The 19,174-nt window shown below is 41.7% G+C and overlaps 1 protein-coding gene across 4 annotated transcripts in view; it reads left to right on the top strand.

Moving 5' to 3' along the window:
* The window catches only part of dlc1 (DLC1 Rho GTPase activating protein), a 90,082-nt gene that overhangs the window by 53,885 nt on the left and 17,023 nt on the right, over window positions 1–19,174 (top strand). The window contains exon 1 of one of the 4 annotated variants that reach the window (XM_074685704.1): window positions 14,249–14,550. The exons of the other annotated variants lie outside the window; for them this stretch is intronic. Coding sequence (XP_074541805.1) covers window positions 14,538–14,550 — 13 coding nt within the window. The 5' untranslated portion in view covers window positions 14,249–14,537. Of the gene's footprint in view, window positions 1–14,248; window positions 14,551–19,174 lie in introns of those variants that run through there. 4 annotated transcript variants of the gene reach the window in all.

The following is a 19,174-nucleotide window of genomic DNA, read 5'->3' on the forward strand; positions in this document are numbered from 1 at the left end:
AATTTATAATAATTTCTCTAAAAGACTTTTAAAAAGCAGCCTTATCAATGCACCCTTATCAATGATTGTCACACAGAAAACAGATCACAAACTGCTATATTATTTCTGTCAAAATAGATCTACAATTCAACAGTAATCACAGCAATCGTTGATAGACAAAGAGCACCACTTGGGGAAACATAAGAAAACATAGAAAGCGCGGCATTGTGGAACAACAAGAACACCACAAAGCCAAAGTTTTAGTGGTGCCTCTGAGCTACATTTTGTTCACACTTTACATTTTTAAATGATAAATTCACTTAGGGTAAAACCCTCAGAGAGTGTGAGTGTGCATTATTGAGCCCTACCAACTGTGAAATATGAAGAGAGATACCAGGCAGACGTCAGAAGACAACATCAAAGAACTGTTGAGCATTCAAGGCCAGCGAGATATCAGAGTGTTACAGCTGGTTTGCGAGGCAGTCAATTTCTCAAAAGCTCACTTTAAGTACCTGTCATGCCAGCAATGCAGAGTCCCCCAAAACTTATGATGTGAGACCAGAGGAAAACGATGGCGTGACGACTCGTCACTGGTCATTAGTCGTAAAACAGCCGCTTCCCAGAGAATCTTTTCCAGATGGGTACTAACAACAAGTTTAAGAGCACCATTAAAATGGTCTCATCTCTGGTTACTTGACGGCCTCTTGGGTTGCTGATCTCATGGTATGCTGTTTGTTTACTATCTGCTGGGACTTCATTTCCTGTGTGTCTGCTGCTTTTCGCAGCTCATGCAGGTCTCAGTGGGTCATCCATCTTTAATTTACTCAGCCAATCCACGAGGGGATTTAAGTTAATCCTGTTGCTCTTGTTGGTATTTTTGACCCTATAAATGCCATTTGGGGACAACTTTTTTCCGTTTTTGAACATCCAGTCATGATGGAGTTTGGGCGATTGATGATTAGAAAAGACCCACAGTGAAGTGAAACAACTCAAATGTCTTACATAATTAGCTTTTGCTTTACCGGTACAACATGCAACATCAACAGTACTGTTGAACTACTTGTTAACCTGTATACCAGTCACTTTCAAACCTTACTGAAACACATAAGCAGTGACCTATTTATTCATTTGTCTTCCCTGTTGCCACCCTCTGATTGTTACCATTCAGCTGTTCTTTGAGCATTTCACTGGCCTCCCAGCCAGATCTTTGAGCTAGATTGTATAATCTGAAAGAGAAAGGCCACTTTATAACCCAAATATTTATGGAGATTGGTATCTTTTCTTGGGAGATATCATTTTTGATTTGTGTGGATCACAAGACTGCACATGACCCATTTGAGTTGGAAAAGCTTGGAATTGTTTGAAAAGCAAATGAAGAACAAATAGGCCAGAGAAGTTTAAGTTAGCAGTACAAAACATCAATACTGTCACTAAAAATGAAGTGGCAGATGCCATATCGGGTAAAGAAAAGCAGTTGACAGAATTTGTCCATTACAGCTTGGGAATCCATGTTTGGGATGTTGACACTGTCATCAGCCATTCAGCCTTAGAGTAAATGAACAGATTACCATTTACATTAAATACACCAGCATATTCATGGAGTCAAAGTCACACTTGCATGTCTATTCACACACTTGTTTTTAACACACTATTGATGTCTATTTGCATCCCCTAATAATCCCAAGTCTGCATTTGTCGTTGTGTTCAGGAATACTTGGAAATACCTGACAGCTCCCTTCATTTGAACCTTTACCGCTAATTCAATGTGTTACTAGCAGATGAGCAGAATTGTGATCCATTCTGGGTAAAAGAGAGAAAGAGTTTGTTAGAAGTTAGAAGCTGTAAAAAGAATTGGAGCTCACCATGAACTTCTGCGAAAGAATTATGAATACCTTGAGGCTCCCGATTGGCCCTTTGAAGCATTTTCTAAGAAATTCAAAGAAGAAGTGTTTTAAGGAGAACACTAACGTTATTCATCACAAGTAATGCTCAGGACTTCCACCTCGGAGCAGCTCCAACATAATCTGTCTTTGGACAGAACACGCACTCAGTGACTGTTTGTCCTTCCGACTGAGTAGCGTTGCAGGTGACCTTTCACCTTGTAGTCACTTAGGGATCGTAACCCCTTTGCCACCATGAATAGATGAACACAAGGCCACTGGGTGAGTGTTGTCACCCTCCGTGTCCAGGACGACCTCCACTTTAACTCCTTACAGCTGCTGCTAATGCAAGCATTGGAGCGCTTAGCATTAGCATGTGGGGTAAGTGACACTCTGATGACTTAATGTCTTTGTGTGTGCGTGTGTGGTTGAGGTCAGGGTCAGTGGACATGAGGTGGGTCCAGCACTTCTTGGTCTGAATGCCCTGACAGGTCTGCCATCCACTCCTCCAACACAATATTTTCCATGCATTGTTTGCCCAACAAAGCAGCAGGATTGAAACCTCCTGAACAAGGCATTCTGGGAATGTTTTGAGAATGAGGGTTTGTTCAGTTTTGCCTGGAGTGACGTTGTTCCTATAGTGATTTTTCTAACAGATTCCTGTGCGTGCCTCTTGCCCTTTCCTTTCATGTCATATGAAACATAATGAATGGTAAACATGTTAGGGTGTTTTTCTCTAAGCATGACTTTCAGCACAGTCATTATAGGTGTCATGTAAACCACGTGTGTTGCTCTTAGTAATGTGAAAGCACTGAAACGTGAGCTGGATACGGCAAAGACTTCATATGAGCATGACAGTTCTAGGGATTGAGTTCAAAACGTGTGGGTGAATAAAGGCAAAACAGTGACCCAGCAGCCCCTTTGCTAGCCTTTTGTTGGCATCATTACCTTCAAGACTTAAAGCACTGTAAGTGCTGGGGGGGGGGTTGTTGTTTTTTTTGTTGTTTGAAACATTTCTTTTATTTCCCCTTTAGAGAATGACCTGATTTGATCACACTGTGTCCATATCTACCATCTATCAGAGTCACAAGGATGGGTTGTTTTTAAAGAGAAAGGCTCATTGTTTGTAAAAGTTACAGTTGTTTGTCACGTGAAATCGCATGATTTCACTTTGAAATCAAATGACAAAACATTATATATACTTTTGTCATTTGAGGAAATGGGAACAATTATTTCAGGCTCTAAACTGAAGGATGTTCATACCTTTAAATATACTGTATCAAATACAGATTTAATGGAGGATTAAGTCAGTGGAATCTAGCATTTTTTTACATTAACTTAACACATTCCATAAGGAAATTTGTGTTTGGCTATTTATGGTGTCACATTTATAAAGATCATGCATTTTTGGGATGAGATACAGACATCAAGGTTACAGTGAGGCTTCACTAGGGGTACCAGAAGCTAAAAACAAGAAAGAGTTATTGGCAGAATGAGCTGTTTGGCATCGGCAGAAAGGATTTGGCAAATTTTTCTTGGCCACGTTCCACTTCCTTAGCTGTGCTGCTCATCCCAAAAATGTATATTCCTTCCAAATGTGGTATCATTTAAAGGGGAAAAACAGTTTCTAATAGGATAAGATTTTTTTTATCAAGAAGCATTGTTACAACAAATGAAAAGTTGATGTAACACAAATGGCTTTCCCTTTGTGCTAAGTTCATATAATTCCGGTTATTTTAAAATGAAGTTCACATTTTCATTGTCTCTTCAAGAATTGCTTGAAATGATCTGGCTGACAGCTGAGCTTTGCCTCCAAAACCACAAGTGAGATGTTTTTGTATCATCCCTTAAAGAAAACAACATCCCCATGTGTTCTTGATGAAATGAAGCTGATACACACATTTGAATGGATAGTCTGAGTTGGAAGAACTTTGTTGATCAGTTTATCCAAACTGTATACTGTCATGTTTAAAAAAAAAAGTTTAAACAGTCTTTAAATTTCTGCTTATTTCTAGGGACAGAAAAAACACCTTTTTGCTCATTCCAGGAAAGATGAGGGGGTAAACAGATTAGAAAAAATCGTCATCAGAGCCAGAGTCCAATCTGTTAGGCATATGGAGGTTCTGTCACTGCTGCCAACCACCAGCTGGACATTATTAGTCTCCCCTGTTACTCTGAGCTGAGCTATCATCCCCATGGGACCAGTGAGGAGCAGGGGGACTGGGGGGGAGTCAGATCCTGTTCATCACTAAAAGTCCCTGCCCTCATACGCATCAGCGCTGTCCATTAGCTCCTTAAGTAAATAAACTGAATGTGACCATATCCAGGACAGACAGTGAAAGAGCGCCACTGAGGGTTTGAGACATCAGGGCTAACAACATCAAGTGTTAACAGGTTACTAAACAATCAGACAAGCAGGCGCTGGATACATAGAGTCCAAAACAGGAGAAGTTATTTAAACTCATAAATGTCTCAGTCAGCATGTCAGTCATTTCATCTTGGCAGTAAAGATACAAAATACAGAATATGGTTTTAGAAATAAAGATAAAAATTAAATTTTGTATCTTTTGCTGTTTCTGCCTCTCTGGTAATGAAACCCTAAATTGGAATATATAAAAAGGCAAACAAAATAATCAGTATAAGACAGAATATTTCCATACAGTCACTTAAAATGCTTAAATTGTTGGTGTAAGTTTCTTTTTTTTTCAAATTCATTAACTAAAACAGATGTTTTCTGTGTCTTAGATTCTCAATAAGTGATTTTTTTTTAGATTAAAACATTTTTTGTATTTAAAAGACAAAATCAGCAAAGGGAGTCTTTTTACTGATTTGGGATCGCCAAAATCGTCACTGGCACAAAGTTTCTCGCAGGAGCTCAAAAATTCAGGATTTGGTAAATAATGTTGAGGCTCAATTCATTAACTTTAAACAAGGAGAAGAAGCAGGTCACAACCACATCAAAGTTTCTGTCCACTGAGTACCTACAGGGTTGTTGCCTCCTCCTGACACAGCTAAACATACGCACCAACTTCCTCCTGCTTATTTATATTTGGCTTAATACACAAGATTCCTCAGATTCCTGCTCTGAGAATTTAGGTCAGCTGTTCATAAAGACAAACATTTAGATTTTCTAGCTGAAGTAAGGCCCTTCATAATCTTATAAAATACCTTCTTTGTTGGTAAGTGTTTGCAAAAGGCTACCTTAAAAATATGTTGGTCATGCAAACAGGTCACATTTTTTCACAGGGACACATAAAAATCTGTTTATGCTGGAATATCTGTAATTCATACACGTGTCAGGCGTTTGTCTTGTGAGCCTCACACAGATCTCTGGTTTAGTAGGTCAGGGTTGTCACACGAGGAATGAGTTAATATTGGCTGATGTCTGTCAAGTTTCTGCCCTTTTTTCCGCCCACGGCTGAAGGGCAGAAAATAAGCTGCAAACAAATGATCTGCTGCTTTACCTGGAGGAAGAGAAGTCCTGTAATCACTTGAAGCACACCTGCACTGTTTTTTGAGTCAACACTCAAATGTAACAGTAGCGTCTTGTCTTGATCAGAAAACGTGTTTTTAACAGTTCAAAAATAGGTCTCAGGTGATAAGATTTATCACCTTGGTGTGTAGAGCATAACAACTGGGAAACACTGCTTTTTAAGTGCTAACAAAATTCTCTTGGATGAAAAAACAACAGAATAAAAACTGATCCAAGGCATTTGTCATGTCCTGGGCTTTGGTGTAGGATTTGTCATGAGTCGTCTGTGCTTCATCTCATTCGCTTTGATCTGCAGTAGCTCCCTTGCTTATCTATCTTATCATCAAACATATGACATGGACAACAGAAGCTGGAAGAAATCAGTGAAATCCAAACCTGTTTGGTGCACTTTTTGCAAAAAGAGCCTCTGGATCAGTGATAATCCAGCGTCTGAACCTGGTTTGTGTTTGTCATGACATCCTGCATGCCTGCATGGTTTGTCACGTGGCTCTCTAAGAGGTCGGGGTTCAAAGGAGGTCACGGGTCAGGGCAGGGAAGACTAAAGCATCAACTTCCTGCGTTACTCACTGACTGATTCTGCACAGAGAGACAGAACAGACATATGGTACTCTGGAATTTGGTCTTTGCGCCGTTTGTGTTGGACTGCATGACAAAAGTCAAAAACAGGAAAGGAAATTCCAGAAGGTGGGGGGAGTCCGGCACTTTCTATTGTCAGAGGTGTTATTAGACACCTCAGTGTGATGTGCAGATGCAGAACACACAGGCATACCTTTAAAAGATAATACCAGAGCATGAATGGGAATGCATCGACAAACACAAACATTTATGTACCCGTTTTTTCAACCTGATGTCAAATACCTGTACATAACTCATCCAAGATACCTCGACTCACACCCTTGTTTCTTATATATACACGCTTTACCCTCCACAGTTTTGCTGTAGGGTGAGACATCTCATTCCTAACCTTAAATCTTGCACCCAAGGCCCCATGATTCATTAGTGCTGAAAGGTAGCTGGCATACATTTGACACCCATTCCTACTTCTCCAGACGTATGCCAACTCCATCTGTATCCAGAACAATTCATCACCACACCAGATGATATCAACTGAGATTACATTCTTTGGGATTGATGCCGTTACATTTCAGGCCAAGAGTGATGCTTCAAACCTGCCTTAGCTGGAGTGAGTCAAAATCGACACCAGAGCAGAGAAGGCTGATAAACATGTGGTACCCATCAAAACAGGGAAGATGTTGTTGACAAAACAATCTTAGCTCACGGGCCATTTAGTAGCTGTTCTGGTGCCTTTATTTATATCACATGGTTGTCATCAGCAGATGGAGCTTTAGATGTTTAGATTGGATGTTTTTTTCTGAGCACAGAGAATGTGTTGTCCAATGTAGCTTGGAGTAAGTGAGGCTTTTTAGATTTATGAGCAGAATCAAAAAGATGCCCAATGGCTAGATAGGATGCTAAATGCTATTTAAGAGAGTGCATGTTATGCCATTATGGAGAAATTAAGTGAAACATGAAGGATACTGGCGGGCAAGGCTCAAAGTTTGGTGGATACCAATCTGCAAACCCATCAGCAATTGTTTGATAGCAATATAGAATAATAAAGAATAGAAAATACTTTACTTATCCCTGAGGGGGAATTCAGGAGTCACAGCAGCAATCAATAAAACAAAACTAAGGTCCATAAGAAAAATAGATGATGACAGCTTGCCCATCATTCTCCAGTCAGCCAGCCTCCACCTCCACAGGGTCCAGGACTGAGCTTCTGTTTCTGTTCAGTCTCTCCTTCCTGTATCCTGTCTGCTCACAGCAGGTGAAGTTCCTCCAATGTGGCGTTGGTGTCCAGTGTTAGCTCTCTTAGCCATATCTTAATAGCATGATGCTACTCTGCCTTCTGGTGTTCCCTCTGTTGCTGGGTTAGCATGGCTAGCTTGTCTATCTTGTTGGAGATAGATTTTATGTTCCCAATAACGATGGATGGAAGGACAGGTTGATGTCATCACTTCGTAGCTCACATGTGAGAACCAGCACGCCATCCTCACCTCCTTCTCCTCACCTTGTGGGAAGACATCAGGCCTTACACCAGTTAGCATTGGCATGCTACAGGCTGCAAACAGCTGAGTTCACATGTAGAATGCAGCCATGGTTGCATGTAGCATCTCCAGACAAACACAGGAGCAAAAATAGTAAAAATATCACTGAAGACACAAAAAGTTTGGTGTCTATGACCAACAAATGAGCCACACAAAGTAATGAGCCTCTCCAAATACAAAGATGATGAAAAAGAGACTAAATAATTACAAGAAACAGACAAAGAAGAGAGAGCTGCCATATGTTTCGCACTTACTTTTCTGTAGGTTGCCATTGTAACAGTTTGTCGTGCAACTTGGGAATTAAGTATAGAGTTGAATAGAACAATTCTAACAAATCCAGACCTACGCCTGCTGACTCTGTAATTTTGTAAATATATAGACAAAGATTGGGTGAGTTAATGATTTTGTGATTATTTTCCATGTGAACTTTGGTGAATCAGGCACAAAATCATTCAAAGCAGAAGAGTATTTTTTCCCCATTTGGATATGATTTAGCATTCCCAGGTATTGCACCACAGCTCTGGTTCTCTGTGTGCTCTGTCTCACAGCCATATGGTCGGTATCATTAACCACTCCCCAAGTATTCAGCTGGTTTCCCAGGCAGACCTCCACTACCCGCTTTTCTAAGAAAATGTGGTCACACACACTCTGTGACCCTTCTCTGGTGTTAAAACTCATACAAAATAAATCAGACCAGCTTGGTTCATTCACTCCAAGCCACTAACATCTGCACTTTGCCATAAAATGTTATTTCTGAGTCCCAGCTGTGAGATTAATGACAATAATCATCAAGGGTCTGCAGAGAAACAATGCTTTAACTGCATTTACCACCTGTGACACTGCTGTTGTTTGTTGTGTGACTTACACATACCTCTCTCTATCTTTAAACTCAATAACATCATTTTTCTTGCCTTTAAATTCTTTCTTATCTTGTTCCCAGACCTCCAACATTTGCCCTCTGGTTGTGCTCTTCCTCTGCCAGCCTTTAGCAAACCATCACTAATCTGCATGGCTAATAAGAAAAACATGAGCTCTAATCTGAAGCTGTTTGCATGTGAGGGTTCTTCATCGTGATCAGAGGACCGCTGGTCTGCAGATTACCTGGAGAGCCAGAGCTTTGGTCAAAATAACATCTTTCACAGGATACGTTAAAAAAGAAAAACAGAACGGCTGGTTTAAGATACTCCCGTAACTCTGCTACTAAAGCTCCACAGAGAGTATTTTCAAAAGTTGATTTAACTCAGTTTGTGTTAATGCTTTTAAAAGTACACATGAGGTGTGTATTTTATTACACACTGTTAGTATTAGCATTTACACATTAGTGTTGGCCCATAATTCTCTATGCCATTGTGCCAAAGCCAAGGTTGGTCAGAAGTCACATATGGTTGTGCTTTAAAGGCAAATGGTGGTTTAACTCCTTTAAGATGTCGGTCATGCTCAAAGATTTACAGTCCACTGGGTGAAAAGAATTTACCTCAGACAAAAGTAGCCACATATGATTTGAGTCTCTCCTGGTATTTAGAGTTAATAGTTTACAGCTTAATGTAGACATGCTGTTTATGATGGTGTGTCACAGCTTTGAATACATCAGTTCAGAGATTTTTCAAGATTTTAAACTAACTTTTGGAGAACCTTTAGATGGAGTAATGCTTTTGTAATTCAGACCTTATCAGACTCGCCTCAGGTTGACACCAAAAGAAAGAACAACGAAACAAGCAACAAATAAGCGATGATACATGACTGGATATGAAAGTGGGTTTTTTTTTTCAGTTTCAACCAAGTGACAGACAGGCAGCACTCCTGTCATTGGGCTCAGAGCCTTTTGAGTTAAGCACTTTCATTGTGGCTTCCAGCGTTGATAAGCTTTAAAACGCTCCATCAGAGACAGATGAGTGATGTCACAGAGACTATGCCCATGGTTTGGAAGAGCAACAAATAAGCGAGATACATGACTGGATATTAAAGTGGGGTTTTTTTCGGTTTTAACCAAGTGACAGACAGGCAGCACTCCTGTTATTGGGCTCAGAGCCTTTTGAGTTAAGCACTCCCAATGTGGCTTCCAGCGTTGATAGGCTTTAAAATGCTCCATCAGAGACAGATGAGTGATGTCACAGACACTATGCCCATGGTTTGGACTCACACCCCTAACAGGAAGTCATTGCAGCAACTTAACCCACAACACTAAGACGGCGGACATAGCAGTACTTGCTGGTTTAATGTTCGTTGTTGGATTCATGACAACATAATATTTTTTTAGAGGAGATATATAACTGTCTCAATAGGAGGGTCAGGATTTTCTCTCCAGCTTCTACAGTCACAAGCCTCATCGTCCTCGTAGACATGGTCAGCAGTGCGTAGAAGTTGGTATGGATGAGAGCAGCTCATACGAATGATCCTTACTGTGGCAGCCTCTGTGATTACTAGTGCTTCATAAATACATGTCCATTTATCATTTGTTCGACTAATCTAGAGGCTAAAAGATAGAGTGCTTCTAAAAGCTTTCTAAGAACTAGCCTCATTACCAAGTTCTGTCTTAACATGAAAAAGATGTCTGTGGGCTCCAGCTGTTCTAAGAACTATGAAAAAAATCCTCCTGACTGATGACAAACAGATGAGACAGAGCTGCAGTGATGCAACTGCAACATGAGGTACCCATCAGACCTCTTGGGTGTCTTCTTTATGGACTTAAAGAAAGGGAATTTGTTGCCGAGGTAACACACCTTATCATAATTAAGATAAGCATTTAACATTGAACAGTGTCGGACTCCTACGAGGAACTTGATTGTGTGGTCTGGATGATAATGTCATAAAACGCTAACGGGATGGTGTGAATTCAAACCATGTGTGTGATTATGTGTGTTTGATGTCAGTGTCATACCTCACAGGTATCACTTGAAGTACCTTTAGAGAAATAATTGTCTGTGTCTGGTGTTGTCAGTGAGGTCGAGTTTCTTCATTTACAGTCTTGTTTTGAAGAGAAGGCTTTTATTGTTTGACAATAAACATCAATATTTTAAGCCGAGCTGTTGGTAGAACTTAAAGACTCTCATTGGACCTTTAACTAAATGATTATGTTATCTAGCATCAACCTCTTCGTCTTTGTAAACTCGACACCTGGTTGAAAAATATGTGGTAGTACGACACCAATCCATTGTTTGTGTAAGTGTGTGTGTCAGCCTCCATTGTGATCGTGGTCAGTCCATCAAAGCCCGGAGAGGCTGTCGGCGAGGCATTTGGCCCACTGTCTGCTTCACACTTCCTTTGTTTGTGTGTGTGCTGGTCCAAGCCTCTGTCTCCCTGCACTTCCTCCCTACCATTGTGTGTGTAAGTATATACTCTCTATTTCTCCCTCTATCTCTAATCAGTGTCTTATTGGGCTGATCCTCCCTAACCATGGATGAGCTATTTCTGGAGATTCCTGTTATGAAAAAAAATATTTCCCTCCTCCTCTGTCTCACTCACCCTCTCTGTCTGTCTCTCACACAGCGGTTAAACTCATTATCTCAAACTGCATCAGAGAAAGGCAGACAGCACACTCTTGTCACTGGACGAATTTAGAATTCAAGCTTGCCTCTGATTTAAACATAATCACACACATGTTAAAATTAGCATTGCAATATCCAGATAAATGCTTGCTTTTAGCTCCTTAAGCTGCTTCATAATCTGTCAAGTCATTGTGCCATTGTTTGTCGTAAATTAAAAGGTCAAGTAGCTCAGAGCCTTCCCAACACATCTAGCGTGTTCATCTTTATTTCAGCATGTCCACTGTGACCTCTGCAGACCCATCATTTGGTTATCTCTTTTCTGTGCCTTTGTTGACACGGCCTTGGGTGTTATTATGTGTGTGTTGGACTGACACATCCATCCGCTGACCCTCACCTGGCCCCGCTGTTTGGGGTTAGGTATGGAAGAAGAGGGGAGCTTAGAGCCTCAAGGCAAGTCCACAGGAAGACTGTTAATAACCGTAGACTTTTGTCTCATTTTTCTTTTTCTCTGTCATTTCTCATACCTGGTTACTGTCATGGTATTATCCATTACTTTCTGGGGAATTTCTTTTGAACAGGTCTCTTTTTGTTTCCATTTTGAGGCCATTTTTCTTACCCCTCCCTCTTTCCTCTGTGTGTCAGGGTCAGAGGTGACACTGTAAAGTTTATAGCCCACAACAGTAGCTTCACCCAGAAGCAACAGGTTGATGGAGGCATTCAGGACCCTTTTTATTACACTCAAATGTTGGTGGTTCATTTAGTTTGAGCATGTGTTAAATTTTCTTTTAGGTGGTAATTAAGGAGAGTTACAGACATAAAAAGCTGAATGCTAAGATAATCCAGAGGAACTCCACCTTTATGATTTTCTCTAAAGGTGAAATTGTTTTCTTTATGCCTCTACCCAGGATGAGTTGTACCTAATGCAGCCTTAATCCCCTGTGTCTGCCGTCTGTAACATTGTTGCATCTCCCCGTTTCCTCTCTTTTGTCCAAAGCCCTCATTATACTCGTGTGCATTTGATCTGTATCTGAATCATAAGCCAAACAAGCACCTGACTCTGACAAGCTTTGATGAATGAAAATTGCAGACACTCTGAAGAGACACTCATTTGGCCCCAAGCAAACTGGCAGCAGAGGCAGTCTGCTCGTCTGATCCCTCACACTTTACCACACACATTCAGCAACAGTCACTGGTGTTTTTGTGTATTTATCAACTCAAAACAACTTGGAGAGTGGGTCCCCCCTCAGCTCTGAGTTGAGGTTGTTGACCCGTCTCAGATGAGGGTAGACCAGGGTTGTGGTTTTGGCTGCAGCATCTGGGTGGTCGGGTTTTTGTGGCTCAGAGATTTGGCCTTGTTTGGTAATCTTTCTTCATCTCTTCTTCTTCCCTTTGCTTTTTCCCTTCTCATCTACCCATTTATCTCTTTCTAAATCTCTTTTGCACAGATTCTGACAGACAAGTATTATCGTTCTCCCTGTATTTACGTTACATGTTTAAAGACTTCCTCATTCTATGAGCTCACTTTTTCTTTTTTGGTATTATTAAACCCCCTAACCATGCTTTAGCCACATACATGTGTGAAGTGAGCCTCAACATACCCTGAAACTTTGAGTGGAAAATCCTCTACTTACAGTATCACAACTGCAGCAGTGCATGACTAAAAACAGCACAAAAAGATGGGAGGCCATTGGCAGGAATAATATGGCCATAGACTTTTGTTTCTTCAAACTTCAATCATCAAATCCACAGAACAACAGTTAGTAGAAAAAAATGCTGCAGAAAAGATTTGTCAGTTTTTTTATCAGCTTAACTCACAGACTCAGCTCTGTAGCATGTTCCACAATTGCATGTTCCTTACAAATGTTGCATAATTTTACAGGGAGATGAACAGGCAAAAGTGTATGATTTTGTCTCAAAGAAACATTGTTTTATTTCCTCGCAAGGATGTTTTACTGATATGTAATCAGCACATATGAACTATTCAAAAAGACAATGTCTGAGGGCTTTACATAAGTTTGAATTGAGCCCAACCCATCCTCGACTAAGCTTGTGTTCAAACTCCTGATTTTGCGCCTTTGAAAATCTGGCATGGTCTCCATTGGGTGAATCACTTGTGACTCCTCTGTCAGCTGGGAGCGGTATAACAGCCAACAACAGACTGCTCAGTTAGCCAGCCAGGATTTTCTGCATCATCCTCTCCCCCTCTTGGCAGGCCGAGCCGTGGATTACATGTATTTCCCTGCCACATGGTGACTCGTCTGGCTTTCCCTTTTTTGTACCATCCCGGTGCCTGTGTGTTACCATGGCAGTAACACAAAGCTAGGGCCAAACGCTGACGTGTTTTGAAGTTCTTGGAAAACTGTGACAAGTCCAGAGAAAGAGGAGAAAACAGGAAAACTGGACCAATTATACGTGAGGGGACCCTGCCCAAACAGGAACACTTATTACACACACATTTCAAACACATCAGCAGGGCATTACATTTTTCTTTTCCAAAAGACATGGACTGCACACTTACCATTACTCTTTTTTAGTGAAACAGAAATGAAAGGATAATTAAGAAACCTTTATTCTGATCCATCCTATTATTACCCTAATTGCTAGTTATTGTACTGACTTTCTCTGTGAATTCTTTGTGTGCTGCATCACAGTGTTTACATCATCAACATTTCCTACCATCTGTACAGCATTTAGCCCTAAACGTGTTGTTATTGTTGAGTCAACCTGAAGTGGTGTGCGCGCGTCACGCGCGCCATGGACAGGGCAGGACCAGAGGCATTACCATACCTGCAGCAGTTCTCTTTTCACTGAACCACTTGCGCTTTTCAGACTAATCTGGTGTCACAAAAGAGCGTCTCTCAGTCGTCTTTAGTATTTTCTAATCTTATGCAAACTGGGCACCAACCTTCGAGTCATTTGCTGCCTATTAGGGGAGGTGGACGGACTGAAATGAATTAAAGGGGAATCCCGCGGAGCACAATTAATCACTTTAGACTTTATGACGTTAAAATATGTCATAAGCATATTTTCCAAAGACACGTTTATCAATTAAACAGAAGAAACAAATAGTATTGCGAGTTCGATTAAAGTTGCAAGCAAATGCGTTCACCAAAAACTCATTAAAGTGCTTTATTTTTGAATAAAACACTTTAAACCCTGGTAGCAAACCTCGTCTGTGCACGTCGTGAGGCACTGAGGTTGCCCCAAGTGGCTCTGTATATCCTTATCAGGTAGGGAGCAGCGGATTGGGTGGGGGTGGAGTCACGGCGGAGTTGTCCATTCCTAAAGCTTGAATCACACTACTCTCCCATTCACATTCACACCGGGGACCGCTTCATTCAGAGACTCACGGTCTGAAGAGGTTTTCAACATCGTGGAGTTGAGTTTATCGGTGCCAAATCAGATCATAACCATGGATTTATTGACTCGCGCAACGCTCAGAAGATTTTTGCAAACGACTCTGTGGTTCTGAGTTTTCTCTCCCCTGGATTTATCATGCGGGCTTCGCCTTAACAGTGGAGTAGATCTGGACTGGACAGTAACCGGGAGGTCGGATTTCTGCTGAGGGTGGTCGCGAGCAAGATACAAAATAATGATATTGACACGTGAGTGTATTCAGCAGTTGCTACTTGAAATGTTTTAAGGGGAATGTGTTTTTTGCTCCATAATTTAAGATGAAAAAGTGCTCATACTGTGGAGCTGTTTCCTGTTTGTGTAGGATTCACAAAACTTACGCGTAGGAGTAATTTGAACACCCAATTTTCTTTATTTTGAAGTAGAAGTTATATTGAAGACCTAAATGTTTCGCTTGACCCTTTACTCCAATGAAAAGTCTTTTTTTCAGTCGTCTTTAAGGCGCACCGCTCCAGGCTGTCAGATAAGAAATCTCCCCGCTTTGCGCATAACTCCGCGTCTCCACTGCGCTCACATCTCGGTGGAGTTTTGCTGGTTATACTTCTTTACGCGTTTTCAAACTATCTCAAAGCCGTTTCCCATGCTTCATAGACTGTAGACGTATCTCCGATTCAAATCCCACCTTTTTACGCGGACTACAGCACACACCCAGTGGTTTTAATTGGATCCTACGTTGATCCGTGTTGTGGAAACAAGGTCGTGAACTGGAATGTTCAGGCTAAATCGTATTTAGTGTCTTTTGGGATTATGTGAGGGAACCAGTCCGCGACGTCTCAGCCTTTACAGTGCCTCCAGTTTGTTCAACTGCCTGTGCCTTTTGCCTGCCTGCCTGTCAACCTTTTGCTAACCGGGGGGAGGCTGAGTGGATGTGTTGTGGCTGTGTAAAATGTCGTTTTCAGTCCAGGCTTCACTTGATTTGTGGGCTTTGGCCCTTTGTCTTAACTTTTAACTGCCTGTTCTAACACATGGCTTCTTATCAGCTACCTCAGGTCTGGAACAGATATGAGCACCATGAGGTTCAATTGAGCAATATAACCACCAGGGACGTGCTCAGAGACACACGCAAGCATAAACCCTCTATTTTACACCTTGAATGAGTGGCCTTACATAGATCTCACACACTTAAAGTTTGAGACCATCATTTTCCCCCGTTAAATATCTCCCTTAACTCAGGGGCTCCACTATAAGGTTTAAATCTGGGCACATCGTTCATCTAGTTGTGTTGAAAGAAGAGCAAATGAAGGAAATGCACTTCATCTGCACTCTTTGTGAAACAGGAAATGAGCAGAGGTCTTATCTGAAAGATTTACATCCAGTTGGCACTCTGTTATTCCCCATCCTGTGAGGAGACACATATGTTCTTCCTCAGCTTTACCTTCCCTCTGCTGAAGGTACCTAAGCTGTTGTGAGATCTGAATGGATAGCTTTCAAAGGAGGACCCAGACATGTAAGCTGTCATCTGTCGGTGGAAAGCTTATCAGTGGGTTCAAGCATGCCAGGTCACCTGATCCACGCCTGGGACCCTCTGTATGATCATAAATCTTTCGTCAGTGAGCGCAACAGGGGCCTTTAGGGTTAGCCCTGCAATGATCCATGCAGACCAGCTGTGTGTTCGAATGCTTAAATGTCCGTGCATTCGTGCTTGTCCAGACTGGTGGTAGATAACTGGAACGAACCATGGTAACCTCATTATTATTTCTTGTGTGTGTGTATGTGTGTGTGAAAACGGGGCATAGTTTGAGACTGGCCAGATGGTGATATTCCTGGCATCGTCTCACTTTGCTAACAGCCAGACCCTCTCAGGGAGCACCAGCTGTCTCAGCCGTGGAATCAGAAAACCCTATCCCCATCAGGAGGAAAATCTGTTATCACCCGTCTTTGCATTCCAGGAGAGTGGTGGAAGGGTTTCAAATCAGTCACGTAGCTGAGGCTGGGGTCCCCAGTTGTTCTAGTGCCATCATGGTGGTTCCAGCTGTTAGAGACATTGTGATCATTCCTTAACAATCTCAAACAGAAAGATGTTTTTTTTTTTAAGATTACGGACACATTAAGAGTCCTTGTATTGGATGGAAAGGCAGCAGCCAGACTTAGGTGTCCTTGATTTAAATTATTGATGAGCCACTAAGTCTAGCCTGACTTATCACCTCACCTGTCTAGACCTACTTTGCGACTCCTTCAGAAAAACCCACTACCACCTGAAGTTGATAAGAGCCCCCTGCTTGCATTGAGTGTTGTTTTACAGTCAGCACTCTGAGACCCAGCGATGATTGTCTCACTCCAGATAAGCCACCTAAACTCTCTCCATTTGTTGGTCGAGCAGTCTCCTCTATCTGCTGACTTCAAAGCCCCAGCCGAGGTGATAACTGTATTCTGACTCCCAGCCTCCAGTTTACTGCGTATGAAGCTGAGCCCTTTGAGGTCGGGAGCAGCATCCTTTGTTTGCTAGCTGCTGACGAACTCCCACTGGAGCTGAGCATTCAGACTCAGCCATGCCAGACCCCGCTGCCTCCTGCAAGGGAGGGAAATTTTGGTCTGCAATTGTGAGAATTTCCTGCCACAGGAAAGGGGAGAAGAGAAGGGCTGAGTGGAGTTGAGACCAGCAGAGAGAAAATGGAGAAAGAGAGGAGTGGATATTAGGCTAAAAGAGCGGGGAAAAGAAAAGCACAGACTATGACGGATAATTTTAGAAGTTGATACCCCAGACCAGAGGGTGAGGCTTAACCCCGACCAGTTCAGCTCTGGCCCACCTCCAGAGAAAAGCCTCCTGGGATCCATATGAAACTTATATTAGCATCAGCTCAACTCTGCTGCTTTTGTTGTCTGCTGTTGGTAGCTCTTACTGTTCTCTCCCTCTGATAAACAATATATTACTGCTGTTTCACTTCAGACACCGGAGCTGATGCAAACATTATAAGGATTTTAAGGGATTTGTCTTGATCAAACATATTTGGTGCCTAAAAGAGCTATGATTGATTTAGCTATAAAAACGACTGTCTCTCTGTCCAGCCTGGTGGGAATATTTAAGACATCCAGCATGTCTCCCTTGGCAGTATCTGAAGGTCTAGTCTGGACTGAGGTCACATCAATACACTGGTGAAGCTATCTGTCTGCCAACAAGGCAACAACAAGTGGTAATACACTGCAAGGAACTAAAATCCTATAAAATGTTTTTGTCTTATTTTAAGAAAAAAAATCATCTTCTTATTCTTGATATGAGCCACATTCAACTTATCAGTCCAGAAAAAAAACTTTCAAGTTATTTAAAGACCTAAATGAGGTCTGAATTGCTTGTAACAAGTAAAAAAAACATATCAGCCAATGAAACAAGAAAAAATTCCAAGAAAATTGGAAAATTTTTTACTTGTTACTAGCAATTCAGACCTCATTTTTGTCTTTAAATAACTCGAAACAAAACATTTTTCTGGACTGGTCAGGTAAATGTGGCTCATTTTAAGTCTAAATGGGATAACACAGTATTGATCCTGTATGTTGCTGTAACTTGCAGCATGAAGTTATAAAAGCTCATAAAAAACTCCCTCTTTCACATTTCCTCTCTTTTCTTAGTACTTCATAATAAACCTGTATGAAAACATTACAAATGTGAATGTTCTGTTCCAAAAAACACATTGCTCATATTGAAACATTCAGTTAACTGTTGTATAATTAGTTTGCTTGGACAGTATTTTCAGTTCTGTAGTTGGCCTTGAAACTGTGGTGCTGGCCCGACTCCCTCCACACTTGTAATCTGTTGTACTCCAGCCAACTTGGCACATGAAGACCAAACACCAGCGTCATAACTGAAGTAGTGAAATCCACTTTTCTGTTTGAAGAGAACTCTGAGATTGACATTCGTTACCATCATGTTCAGGTGCTAAGTGTTTACTGTATACGTTTGTCCTGTGTGGCTTTGTAGCTGTCTGTGACCATGAGGACGTTTGGCTAGCGCACACAATCACCGGAGCCAGTGTTTGTCTTGGCTGCCTCTCCGCCTATTATCAGGCCAGGAACAAATGAAGGCAGGGCCTTATAGCCGGGTGGTCAGCAGCCACCACAGCGCCGCTCGCTTTTCTTCCTGTGTGGGAAGCAGGAAGAGGAAGTGAGGTAGTTCCCTGGCAGGGGCTAAGGAATTGGGTTGGACAGTGAGGAAAGAGAAGAAATAAGAAAAGGAACGGTGAGCCTGAAGTTAACAAAGTAAACAGTAATGTAAAGGATTGGGTGGGGTGTTGAAGGATGACATTTTTATGACCAGAGCTTCTGAGATTTGTTTTGAAACCTCTTTTATGGCTTTGTTGAACCAACTCTTTTTTTAATTCCAGATGCTTAAGACTGTGTGTGTGTGTGTGTGTGTGTGTGTGTGTGTGTGTGTGTGTGTGTGTGTGTGTGTGTGTGTGTGTGTGTGTGTGTGTGTGTCTATTGTTAGGTTGTTTGTGCCAGATGCCCCATGCCCCGGTCCACTTCCTGCAGGCAAACAAAAGATAGAAAAATAATGAACGGCGACACAATGAAGAGCAGTGACAAATATTATTCAGTTTAGCCCATCTGCTTGTGAATACTGTCATTATTTTGTTTCTGAGGCACACCAAGTCCACATTATGTCACTGTAAAGTAGATTTGACACACATTCTAGTCCATTGGGGTGTGTCACTGGGTAGCTTCCCTCTACAGGCACTTAATGGGTCCCGTAGCCTTTTTTGGGGGTTTGGGGGTGGAAAGCTAACCACATGTTTGTATGTCTCATTTGCATCTCAATAGCTTTACTGTCTTTTGAGTGGTTTGTCTTTAAACATGAGGTTGGTCTTTGCAAACACACACAGA

This window comes from Halichoeres trimaculatus, unplaced genomic scaffold, assembly GCF_033239565.1.
Source record: "Halichoeres trimaculatus isolate MK-OKI-2021-1 unplaced genomic scaffold, fHalTri1.1 fHalTri1_scaffold_2, whole genome shotgun sequence".
Taxonomy (NCBI): domain Eukaryota; kingdom Metazoa; phylum Chordata; class Actinopteri; order Labriformes; family Labridae; genus Halichoeres; species Halichoeres trimaculatus.